Source organism: Emydura macquarii, unplaced genomic scaffold (genome assembly GCF_026122565.2).
Source record: "Emydura macquarii macquarii isolate MOO-44397 ecotype Brisbane River unplaced genomic scaffold, CSIRO-AGI_Emac_v2 contig_2676, whole genome shotgun sequence".
NCBI lineage: Eukaryota > Metazoa > Chordata > Testudines > Chelidae > Emydura > Emydura macquarii.
The window spans coordinates 36,601,429-36,614,492 of NW_027132813.1; the positions used below are offsets into that span (position 1 = coordinate 36,601,429).

General features: G+C 41.8%; 1 protein-coding gene across 1 annotated transcript in view; it reads right to left on the reverse strand.

The window, feature by feature from the left end:
• USP34 (ubiquitin specific peptidase 34) overlaps window positions 1–13,064 on the reverse strand; it is a 244,205-nt gene that overhangs the window by 45,358 nt on the left and 185,783 nt on the right. Inside the window, exons 57-59 of the mRNA XM_067565207.1 lie at window positions 10,371–10,436; window positions 8,516–8,596; window positions 3,448–3,533 (exon numbers count right to left, since the gene is read on the reverse strand). Of these exons, the coding sequence (XP_067421308.1) occupies window positions 3,448–3,533; window positions 8,516–8,596; window positions 10,371–10,436 (233 nt within the window). The remainder of the gene's footprint in view (window positions 1–3,447; window positions 3,534–8,515; window positions 8,597–10,370; window positions 10,437–13,064) is intronic.

A 13,064-nucleotide genomic window follows, 5' to 3' on the forward strand; every position in this document is an offset into this window, starting at 1 on the left:
CCAAATCCCCTCCCTTCCATCCCCATCAGTTGTGCTCTTCCTGAATATTGCCTGGACACAAGCAGCCTGAATTACTAACTCAATTATCTGCTTCTCACACCTTCTCCTTCTTCTCATGGCCCACCCAAGGTGACAGGCAAACATATACATTGACAGTGCATTTTCTTCAGATGTATTTTTAGCTTCAGTAGCTGGGCCAACACCACTACCAAGAGACACTGTCAATATCCCTGCCATAGTACCTGAGCCAATTTTACTACCCTCTATTCTACCATTGGAAAATGAAGTTCCACAGAGGGGCATGTCTCCTAAAGTTATTTCTGGGTGCTAGGAAGAGCCCAGGAAATGAGCCCCAACCTATGTTATATTTTGGGAAAGAGGAAGTGGCTTTCTGCACCTATATGACCCTGCTTGAGGCACCAGGTCTCCTTATCCTTCTGGTAGCAGCCTTGTCTTAATGAGGTCTTCTTAGAAGCAGCAGAGTATGGATGCTGCTATCCAACTCTAATGGTGAAATTTTAAGCACCACCACCTCTGTAAGGTGAAATGTGGTTGTAAAAAGATTCAGAACCTTGCACAGAGAGAGAGAGAGATTATAGCAGAATCTTTATCAGCACCACATGGGGTCTGGAGAAGTTGGTGTCAACATAATCCCTACACCCTCTCATGCACGATAAAAGTGCATTACATTTCCACTCCACCAGCAAGAGGAAAGGTCAAGAACTTTCACACAACACAAAAGGAACATGCGATGGTATTTACCCCCAATGGTGGTGGAATTTCTCTGACCCCATTAAGGGAAAAAGACAAAGTTCACACTGTGCTGAGTCATGCTGTGTGAGTGAACTGACACTATTTTTTGAGGCTGCCACCTTTTTTCTTTAAACATTCAAATTTAATTTAAAGGAATGTCTGTAGCCCTGCTGAGAAAATCCTGAAAATGTGAAATGAGTGTGAACAGATACAGTGATGACTGCCTGAATCTGCAGAGAGTCAAAAAACAACAGCCCACAGAGGCATGACCTGTCCCATTAATCAGAAATGAGAGTGTTAATTGAGATCCCCAAAGATAGTAATTTAAAATGTCAATATTGTTAACTATTTCTTACATGTTTGGATAGCAGTGAAAGAAGAAGGATCACAGATCTGTTGTAACTACGGTCTCTTTTTGGTGCCACAGGTGGAAGCCATTTGGGAGAGGACTGCCAATTTTTCTGTGGAGATGAAAGGCCAGAGGGGAGCTCTATATGCATCTGAGCTCCACAAAGTGGGAGACATCCCAAAGAGCCCAGTGGGGCATCCAACATCATCAGCTAGCCATACCGGCACTCAGGGCCAAGTAGGTACTGGTGGTGTGTTTGTTGACAAGTGGCTTTCACTCTGTTTATAATGGCTACTGCTCCTGCATCTCTGCTGAAGGCAGTCTGCAGACTCAGGCAGATATTTCATTCAACAATTATATTTGGTTAATGTTCTTAAGCTTTTCTTCTTAACTAAGAGGGTTAGAAACACGAGGGACTTTTAAAAAAAATTAAATCTGAGATATTATCATCACATGACTATGTGAGCTGGAGTCCTAGGTCCTTTTGCGTTTATGCATGATCCAGTCAGCTCAAGGGTCTAGCTGAATCCCACTGAGAAAGAATCAAGCCTAAATTCAGAAGAACCCACATTTTCATGTTTGAACATCTACATAATTTGCTGTGTATGGCATCTCATTTTAGTAGCACATGTGGTCAGAGTTTGGCAGGTGGCTGGAGCTTGGGAGAGCACCACTGCTTTCCCTCATCACTTTCTCATTGTTCACACAAGACTAGACTGTTTATGTATTTATATTGTGCTGCCAGCCAGGTAGCTTTTCGTCTATGTGGATCCTGAAGACCTCTTAGTTCTCCAGATTGCTTCACCAAGGAGCTACCCCACAGATCAATACCCCATTCCCTGTTCTAGACATGTCTTCCTGCAGAAATAATTTGCTATGGAACTTAAGAGAATCTGTATCTGACCTCTAGTTCCTGCTGACTTAATAAAATCTGCAACAGATCCTGTGGATTTTAGAAGATCTACAGGGAGGTAAAGTTGGTAGAGACAGCAGGAATCAGGGTTTAGAACTTGTGAGACAAAAGGGAGGTTAAGGAGTAGAAAGGAGCTGATTCACAGAGGCTGACTGCAGAGCTGAGCCAGAGATCACATGGGCTCCTAAGCTCCACAGTGTTCCTTGTCCTTCTGTCCTGTGGCTTCCAGTACCCAATAGAACTCCTTCCATCTTTGCTCTCTTGGTTCCCAGACATGTGGAGTTAAGGAGCTCTGCAACTCTTCCATGTCTTCCAATAAAGATCAAAACATTTTTCTGATTTTTTTTTTTTAGTATCAGGTCATTCCGAGACAAAATATTTTTGTTACACTGGAGTGGTGCTTGAGAATACATCAATAATTTATTTAATTTAATAAACCATGCAGCCATTACAATTATAATAAAAAAAAGATACTTAGAGAATTCAGAGTTAAACTAAAAATAATTTGAAATATTGGAAGATATGGAAAAGCACAGATAAGACAACCTTAACTCTTGTTCACAGTGATGCCCAGTGAAAAAACCATCTTAATAACCACAACACAACACTTTGTCTCACTAGTGAGTACAAAAACTAGGATATTCTCTCAACATAAAGCCCCAGAAGAAAATTAAATTCTATGTTCTGCTTTGAAAATTGGATATTAAAAGTTATATCTCATTGCAAACACTCTCAGCAACACAGTGAGATGCATTGCTGGAGAGAGTTACATCAGCACTGCAAACTGAACCCAATGTATGAAAATCAAGCTATTTGCTTTTTCAAACTCCCATATTATCAGCACCAAAAAACATTCTACAATTAGAAACAAAGTGACAATTTTGCTGATGATAAGTGTAGCACAATAGAATCCAGCAGGCTCCTCCACTGCTGTATGAGCTTTGCAGTGCTAAACAGTATTAAAAGTTTGTTTTTGTAAGTGAAGGAAGCAGATATGATTTAAAGACACATAGGACCAGATATTGAAGCATGGTCTCAATTTTTGTGTTTTTAGAAGTTATAACTGTTTGAATCTCTGAGATATCTATGGATCTGATTTTCAGACATCATCAGGAATCTATAGAGACTGTTTTGCACTTAAAAAGAGTTGCAGATACTAAAAAGAAAGTCCAATAAACGCCAGGCTGAAAATTTGGCCCACAGTAAGCAACTATTAGGAATAACAATTTCTATTTTTACACAGTGCCTTTTATAACCATAACCATACTTTTAAACAAAAAAGAGAACAATTCTGAAATACAATTAAACTAAATAAACTCAAAAGAATATGTTTGTTTCATGCTTACAGGATAATTTAATAAGCAAATCTTTGACATAGTTGTAGCATATTTAATTAAAAATAAGAAAAAATTTTCAATTGCAAATATTTTACCAGTCTTCCATTCCTGGTTGCAGATACAGATGTGCATGCACTGGCCTCAATCTCTGTATCACATGAATACATAAGCGCTGGAACATCTGCAAAAAGATGAGTTATAAAATAGACTCATTTTGTTGATTTGTTTAAGTGTGTGTGGATGTGTTTTTATAGGAAAGCACAACCATGTTCAGAGCCGTCCCTAGGGTATGGCGAATCGGGGCGAGTGCCCCAGGCCCTGTGCTTTGGGGGACCCCACACTTCACACCAGAACTGGCCGGGAGGTGGGTGGCTGCAGCCCACCTCAGCTGTGTGCTGGAACTAGGTGGGAGGCGGGTGGCTGCAGCCTGCATCCTAGCTGCATGCCAGGACAATTTGCCCCAGACTCCGCACCCGTAGGGACGGCCCTGTCCAGGTTCCCAACACTGTGTCCCTCAGTGTGACACACTATACCTGAAAGTAGCATACTGTAAACCCCTTATTCATCATTTCTGTACAGTTGTAATAATTCATATTAAGCATGCCATGTAAGATATCTAATGAAAGGTCATAATCTGCTAAAACCCATTGTGCTGTCAAAATATGCATATCGCTAATATGTGTCAAATTATATGATTTTGCTGTTATTACAATATGTTATAAGCTTGCTGTTAACAGCAGAGGAGACAACCCCACTCAAGAGGAGTCACTGGCCAACAAAGGAATTGTAAACAAAGGATTTACAATACAACAACAGTTGCTCAAGACTATACAACAGAAATTGCTTAACTCTATGTCTCACTCACATAGGAGGGATTGAGCAACCCCGTGGCTCAGCAGGGCCCGCATGGACACACATGGACTAGTGTCTGGTGGCCACAAGGTCAGAAAATATAAAGGAAAGAACACAGGCTGCAGGCTTTGTCCTTTTTCCTCCCCCATTCATGCTGAAAGCAACAGGAATGCTGCAACACTAAGGCCTTGTCTACACTACAAAATTTTATCGACATATATTATGCCAACTTCCAGCCACTGCTATAATTATAGTGGTGGCTGATGTCCACACTGCTCTCCTGAGATTGGTGGCTTGTGTCCTCACCAGAAGCACTTCCACCGACCTAACGGGCAGTGTGGGGGGAGCCGAGAGACCCATCTCTTGGCTCCCTGTTGGGAGCCCACAGGATCCCGTGTTCCCTATGGGCTGTCCCCTCCCCCCACTCCCTGGTCTCAGCTGGGAGCACGGCTGCAGCCGCCCACATCCCACCCGGTCCTGGTTTGCAGCAGGCGCCAGCTGTCTGTCACCACATCCTGCCTGGATCCCGGCTCGCAGCTAGGAGCTTGGTGGGCAGACATCCACTGCTGCGTCCCACCCAGCTCCTGACTCCAAGGCCAGACCTGGGCTCCTGCTGCCTGCATCCCGGCTCGCAGTGAGTGCAGCTATCTGTCACCGTGTCCTCCTTGGTCCCAGATCACAGCCGACAACCAGGTGGGAGCCAATCGCATCCCACCCAATCCCAGCTCACAGTGGGCAGCAGCCACCCACCACCATATCCTGCTCAGTCCCAGCTTGCAGCTGGGAGCCTGGTGGCAGCCGCCTCGGTCCTGGCTCACAGGCAGGACCTGGGCTCTAGCTGCCCACGTCCCAGCTCACAGCTGGCAGCAGCCACCCGCTATCACGTCCTGCCTTGCTCCCAGTTCGCAGCTGGGAGCCAGGTGGGCAGCTGTCCACCACTGCGTCCTGCTCAGTTCCCGGCTCGCAGCGGGCGGCTGCAGTCTATTACTGCATCCTGCTCGGTCCCAGCTCGCAGCTGTCAACTGGGTGGGAGCCGCCCACATCTCGCCCAATCCTGGCTCGCAGTGGATGGCAGCCACCCACCGCCGTGTCCCACTAGGTCCCGGCTCGCAGCTGGGAGCCAGGTGGCAGTCACTCCAGTCCTGGCTCACAGCCAGGACCCAGGCTCCAGCCGCCAGCATCCTGGCTCACACCTGGTGGCAGCTGCCTGCTGCCACGTCCCGCTCAGTCCTGGCTCGCAGCTGGACCCGGGCACGACCCCCCGTGGCTTGCCCAGGCCTGGCTCTTAGCTGGGAGCCAAGTGGCAGCTGACCCGGTCCTGGCTTGCAGGCGGGACCTGGGCTCTAGTCGCCCATGTCCCAGCTTGCAGCTGGCAGCAGCCACCTGCTGTCACATCCCACTTGGTCCAGGCTTGCAGCTGGGAGCCAGGAACCAGCCACCAAGGGCTTGCAGCAGCTGGGGCATCTCACCCGGCTCACACCTGGGAGCGCGCTCCGCCTTTCTTGTCAATTGCAATGCTCTAGTGGAACGGTGAAATTGACAAGTATGACAGCCCCTCCACTGCTGTAAGGGGACGCAGTGTCTGCACTGACACTGTGTCACTCTAGCTCTGCCGACAAAAGCCCTACACCTCTCGTCGAGGTGGTTTTATTTTGTCAAAAAAATGGCAGTTTTGTCAGCGGGGGAGAGTGACTGTAGTGTGTATGCTAGCACTGTTTTATCGACAAAAACTGACTTTTGTTGACAAAGCTCTCTAGTGTAGTCCAGGCCTAAGAGACTGGACCCAGGCTTGAGAGAAGCCTGTATACTGAGAACTGGAACATCCAAAAGCGCTGAAAAAACTGCATAATCTAGATAGTCTTAAAGGTTTAAGATTTAGTTCATGTGTTTATCTTTATTTTCTTTGGTACCTCTCTCTGATTTCTTATGCCCACCGCTTATGCTCACTTAAAGTTCACCTTTCTGTAGTTAATAAACGTGTTTTATAGTCTTAACTAAAAGTTTGTTTCAGTGAAGTGTTTGAAACCCCCCCCCTCACTCAGTTAACAAAAGCTGGTGTGTCTTCTCCAGACTGAGGGAGGGGCAAACTTACTGGTCAGACTTCTGACTAGGGCAGGACAGGGCAACTTTGAGATGCAGTGCAGGGAACTAGGGCGGACTGGCTGGGGCTCTGAGAACCTTTATGCAATCTAACTGGGCGTAGGTCACCACCTACTGTTGGGCTGAGGGATAACAGCACCTGGAGAGGTTTGCTGCTTGTCACTACCAAAGTAGCGTGGGGACAACCCAGTTTGGGGAATTATGGGGGCACAGAAGTTCCAGGTAGCACCCTGGGGGGACCCGTCACACCCACTATTACAGGTTTCAAATTTACAGTTCAGATTAAGATGACCATCTCTATTTGCTTTCATGTTGTAGTATCAAACTCTAATGTGCAAGTCAGACCTGATTTTAATGTAGACACCTCATGGCTGGAACCTAGATATGGTCTAACTATTAGTGTACTTTGTATTATAATGAAGTAGGCACCTGGCAGTGCTTGTCATAAAGGTTACACAACAGTTTCCATATATTCATTACTTACTGCAATAGTCATACCTTTTTGGCTGACATTTTGCATACTCGGTCTCTGGATGGGGATACATTTATCTCATTGTACAATGACTAATTAAATTTTTTAAGCACGTCTATAGCAAAAATGGCTGAAATTTGAAATATACATTGTACTCATTAAGAACTAGCACCTTTGCCTAAAATTTAAGCAGAACCTAATGAAGCACAACTCCCATTGTGATCCTGTGCTGCATATTTAATGAGTTACGCTTTTACACAGCAGCTATTACCATAGCATCTTCCCCACTTGACCTGACCAGAGGGTTCAGGAAAGAAGCTGTTGCTATTAAGCTTCTGCTGAGACAGTTTGCATTAGAGAGATGATATTTATTTCAGTGAAATAATAATAATGACTAGTTCTTATAGAACACTTTTCATCAGTAGATCTCAAAGTCCTTTACAAAACAGGCATACACAGCAAAATCCTCCTAAAACTAACCTTAATACCAGGAAAAAGATAAAACTGTGGGATTGAGAAAAAAATCATTGAACTTACGATTTTAGGGTGTTATTGATACATTCTGCTATACTTTGCAAATTATAAAGTTCAAGCCCCAAATCTTGCAGATTCTAGCTAAGCAAGCTGTCAGTGGGATTACTAATAACTCTTTCTGATGCAAGACATACTCATAACATACACTAATAAAAAACTGTCCTCAGCGCAGCAGCAAAAGTCCAACAGCTTGGTTCTACCTCATTTCCATCTCAGTGATATATAAACTTAAAGTAATTGTGAATATTCAAATACTAACATTAAGTACAGACAGTTTTTTCACTTTTATGACTTTTATAGAAAGAAAATTAAATGCTAAAGTTATGTTAATGAAAATGTTTCACAGTTAAAATATCATACAAAAACCAGAAAATGCAGAAGTTAAGGTTTGAACAGTACTGACTTAGCCATTGTACATATAGTATGTATTATTTTCTTTCTCCTATTTCTCTGGTTGTGTGTGTAGATCACAATATCATCGTTTATGTTACAAAATATAAATTAATATAAACAAGTATGCAGTTTGGCTGATGTTATGTTGGTGTTGCAAGAACCTTAAATTATGTCCTTCCTGACTTTTTGTGATTTTGACTGTGGAACCATAACACTGTATTAATCACTGGCTGGTTCTTGCTCATATCCTCAGGGTCTAACTGATTTCCCTATATGGGGTTGGGAAGGAATTTTTCCCCAGGTCGGATTGGCAGATTTTCACCTTCCTCTGCAGTGACTGAGTGCGGGTCATATGCCAGGATTATCTGGGTATATCTCACTTAATTGTTTCCCTACCATTGCGGGGCCTTGAGCACCAGTGCACCTCCATCCCTCTTATTATCCATCTGTGGCACATAACAGTGTAGTCTTCTGTCGGCTGTTATACTTTGGTCTAATTTTGGTTGGTGGGGTATAGCGTGGGTACTGGCTGGGTGACCTTGGTGGCCTGTGATATATAGGAGGTCAGACTAGATAATCTAGTGGTCCCTTCTGGCCTAAATTCCAAGACTCTATGTAGGATTTTGCTATGAATAATATAATATTTGCATAGACAGATAAACATCCATAAATCATAAGTAAGAGGGAAGCAACAAATGACTGTTATGTGCAGTAATGTGAACTGCCAATATTATTATGCAATTAGTAATAATAAACCATTTCTGCTTATGTATCAAGTAGGTAATTTTTGTATAAAAGCAAATTTTTCTTACCTGCCTCACAATTTGATTGGGACACTTGATTAGAATTTGCATTGGCCACCAATCGTCATCAGCCATCCGATCCAAAAACCACTGCATAAAATACATATTATTTGCTCTTTATTGTATATTCCTAATTAACAGTCATACATTATTTTTCTACAGCCATCCTTTAATATGCTATTAAAATGTAGAGGGATATTATTATTATTAATTATTATTTTTAAAACAGAAAATGTAAGTCCAAGAGAAATCTGAAAATCCTTTGTCCTTGGGGAAGGAAGAAAGAGAGAAAATACTAACTATAAATATGAGTTTGCATGTAATAGTTTTAATACCCTTTATCTCAGGATCTCTAAGGCCTGGATTCAGAGAAGTCATTCCTGTTTCAGAAGGGTGCTTAAGCATGTGGTTAACCTTAAATATGCAATTAAATCCCATCAAGTCAATGAGATTTAAGTACATATTTAAGATTAAACACATACTAAAGTGCTTTGCAGAACAGGGATGGACTCAAGCTTAAGTGATTCCTGAATGAAGTCCTAAATATTTTTCAAAGGCAAATAAGCATTATTATCTCCATTTTACAGTTGGAGAAAATTAGTTACCGTGAGATTAAATGACTTCCCCAAATCAGATGACGAGATTCATCTGGGAGTAGAACTGAGGCCTTCTGACTCATAGAACTATGCTCTATTCAATAGACAATGTTGCTACTTTAGAATGAACAAACCAGGTTCTTATTTTTTTCCTTGATTTAATAGTATTTTAGTATGCTCTTCTATTCTAGGATCTTCACTTAATTTGTTTTTGGTGTCTTATTCTCAAACCACAGTGATGAGTTTGTGTCACCCAGATTATTGAATGTTAGATATAGATTTAACAATCTGAAGATTGGATTTGTAAACAAACACTGTAATTAATGCATATATATTGGATAAAATCTATTGCAGGATTATGGCTGAAATTATAACATTATGCAGCAATAAATAAGTCTCTGTCATTAAGATTTGCAATCTCAATGTCATATTGGACCCTCCTCCCCACCTTGCATATTCAGGCTATCATCAAATTCTTTCCATTTTTCCTCTTCAACATCACAAAACTCTGTCCTTTCTATACTTACGGGAACATTCTTTGGACATGCCTTCATTTTCAGACTGCAACCTCTTTCTCCCCATGCTCCCTTTTGTCTATACAAAAACACTAACACTAAAATAATCTTCCTCCAATGACACTCCTACCGTGTCACTCCATTCTTCTAATTCTTTCATAGGCTTTCCCTTGCTTTTACATCAAGTTCAAGCCCGTCATCTACACCAGCAAGGCTCTGTATGAGTTTCCTCTTACTTATCTCTCTGCTCTTACTTCTTCTTACTCCCTTTCTTATCCTCTTCACTCCACCCCAGTCTCCCATGTCATTGGTCCTTTTGTTTCCTTTCCCTTGTTTTCATGTCTTCTTCCATGCTGTGCCTCGTGAAATTCCCTTCCCATGTCTATTGTTCCAAGTGACCAACCTCATCCCACTTAAACCTTTCTGCAAAACCTATCAACATTAAAAACAATTAGCCCAAGGAGGTATAGACAGCTGTATCTATTACTACAGTCACAATAGGGTTTCATCCTGTGGCCTGCCTATATGTTCATGAGAAGGGGAGGCAGTGTCATCCCCTTAATCACTGCAACTTTCTCCATACAAAGTTTAGGCTTTATATGAGAGAGGAATTTCACCTCTTAGTACACATGTATATTTAAACACAGTAGATCATATTCCAAAATAGTGATGCTAACGCCCCCAAATGCAAAATTCTTTATATAGAGTTTTTTTTCTTTTTTATCTTGTTAAACACCTCATTATTTATCTCACCTCACAAGCTGCCTGACTGTTATTAAACTGCTTTGTTAACAGTTCAATCCACTGAAGCATTGTGGGCTAAACAGAAATAGGAAAAAAGATTTAAAGATCAAATTCCAACTTAATCTTAAAGTTTCTACACAACCAGTTAATATAGTTAGTCTCAAGAACAAATGCAATTACAATCCATTAAAATGTTTAATGAAACTGAAATAAATCTCTTAACAAAAGAGTAATACATATTTTGGAAACTGAAGCAAGTAACACGCATTGTGTATCACTCTCCAGGCAAGTGCATTTTTCACATTTAAACTGATTAGATATTTATTACATCCTAAAAATTCTTTCCCAAGTACTGCTTTTCCTCCTCCCCCACTCAGAAGAAATCATAATCCATGTTAAAATCCAGTTACTTCAAATACCAAGAGCTGTAACTCAGCTATATTAGGGAGACCACACTGCAAACATCACTATTTTTAATCACCAAAATATATTAATTCCCAAAATGATCCTCAAACTAAAGGCATATTAAGGGCTTTCAGTTAATAAGTGGAAATAATATTTTGTATCATTTTAAGAATTAGAATATGATTTTAATTTAAAAGTGAGATTAGGCATTTGATGGTAAAAAATTAGCTCATTTTAAAGAAACAAACAAGTCCACATTAGTTCTCCATGATGTATACGCTACTGTCTTGTACTGAAGTGTAGGGAGAGTTTAAGGAAGGTGAAACTGTTGGTAAGGAAAGAGCTTAAATTTACTGAATAGATTTTTTCGACTTCATAATTTTGGACTAGACCAGTGGTTCTCAATCTATTTACCACTGCGGTCTGCATATGCAGCTCTCTATGTGTTATGTGGGCCACAGCCACACAAGAAATATGCTACCTGTATGGCCCTGAGGATGTCACATGGGCCACAGCTGTGTGCGGATTTGACCGCAAGCATGCCACAGAATGAGAACCACTGGACTAGATTGCCCCTAGATCTAATAAAGCCATGCAGTAATGTACAGGGGAAATATGGATACCCTGCTTGGCTGCATCAGAGATGCCTCAATTGTGGCTCTGGGTGCAAGGAAAAGAGAAGGGGTTGTATACCCGAAGGTGCCCGTCCATCATCCCCCATAAGTAAGCTGGGGGAGAGATCAGGAGTGGGGGGAGCCAGAGCTCTGTTTTCCTCCTTCACATATCACATGACTGAAGTAGTTTACTCCTTCTTCAGGACAAGGTGGAAGCAGGGCAAGCAGAGTCTGAGGCAGGGCAGCTAAGCACAGTCTTATACTAAAGGGTGAGCCTAAAGACTCAGTCTTGCCCTTTAAGATTAGATCATCATTCAGTGAAAAAGGGAAGATCTGAAAATTCTGTTACTTCTATTTAATAATACCTGAGGACTAGCAGAAGACTTTGTCACAGCTCTGCTTGAGGTAACTATATTAACAGTCCTCTTTTGGTACTAGATTTATGTGGGAATACATATTTACATATGTTTATATCGAAAAGAAAGGAACACCTATAAATTATTACCAATAAATACTAGGAAAGGCAAAGAAAATAGACTGGCAGGCAAATCCTGTTTGCTTTACTGACCAAAGTAGTCTCACTTAACTCCTAATGTTATGCATATGTTTAAGTGATTTCCTGGATCATAGCTAGAGTGTTAGGCATCTTGCAGGATCAAGCCCTTAACACATTTCAGCATTAGCTCACAACAGCTTCAGTTATAAGAAACTTTTAATGAGAGATGAAGAGCAAAACAAGACATTGAGTTTTTCCTTTGCTCTTTTCAAAAAAGGCCAGTACCACCAGAGGTAGGCAGAAAGGACCTTTATTTAACTTCATATCTAATGAAAGGTGGCATCAGTAACCTCTCATACTTCATTACAGCATTAGCATTTGAAAAGTGAGTTCAAGTATTGTTGTGGAGCAGCTTAAATCCACAGACCCAGGCCCTGCTGTTACTGCTTTGCCTTGGTCTGCTGAGACAAAGCAGCTTTAAATATGGAGGAACCAGGCTCTCGAGAATTCCCCTGGCATGGGAGACTTTTCCAGTGACGTATGCTTGCTATACCAGTTCCTGCACTACTCTTAGCTTGTGCTGGCATAACTAGGATAGCCAGGTGAAAAGGACTGTGGCAAGGATGCCTCTGCACCTGATCGACAGCCAGCTGATGGAACAACTCCTGGGAGCTATGGGTACCTTGGGCATATATTATGGAAGCCCTAAAACTGCACTAATTTATGCCAGGCTGTGGCCAGATCCTCAGTCCACTGCACAATCCTGCATCAAACACAGTACAGGTGGACCAGAGTATCTGGCACACAATCTTCTTGAATATAGGTGTTATATAATGTATAAAAAGGTCTAAAATTTTCTTTTAAAGTTGTTTTTTCCTTGCTTGCTTTTTCATTAGAAATTCAGGTCATGACTATCCTGGATGACTGAAGAATCAGTAGTATTATGACATCATAGATACCAAGAAAGTAAAATTTCATCAACTGAGAATTCAAATGATTTTTATTCAGACTGATTGAAACTTTTTGTTTTATGTTTATGTTAATATCTGTGTAACTAAAACACTTAAGAGCACAGCTGTCTTTGTTAAGGATTCGATACACCGCCCCTTTAATTACAGCAGTGGTTCCCAACCTGTGGCCTGGGGCCAATAGTGGCCTGTGGGGGCTTTCAAAGTGGTTCGTGGCTCC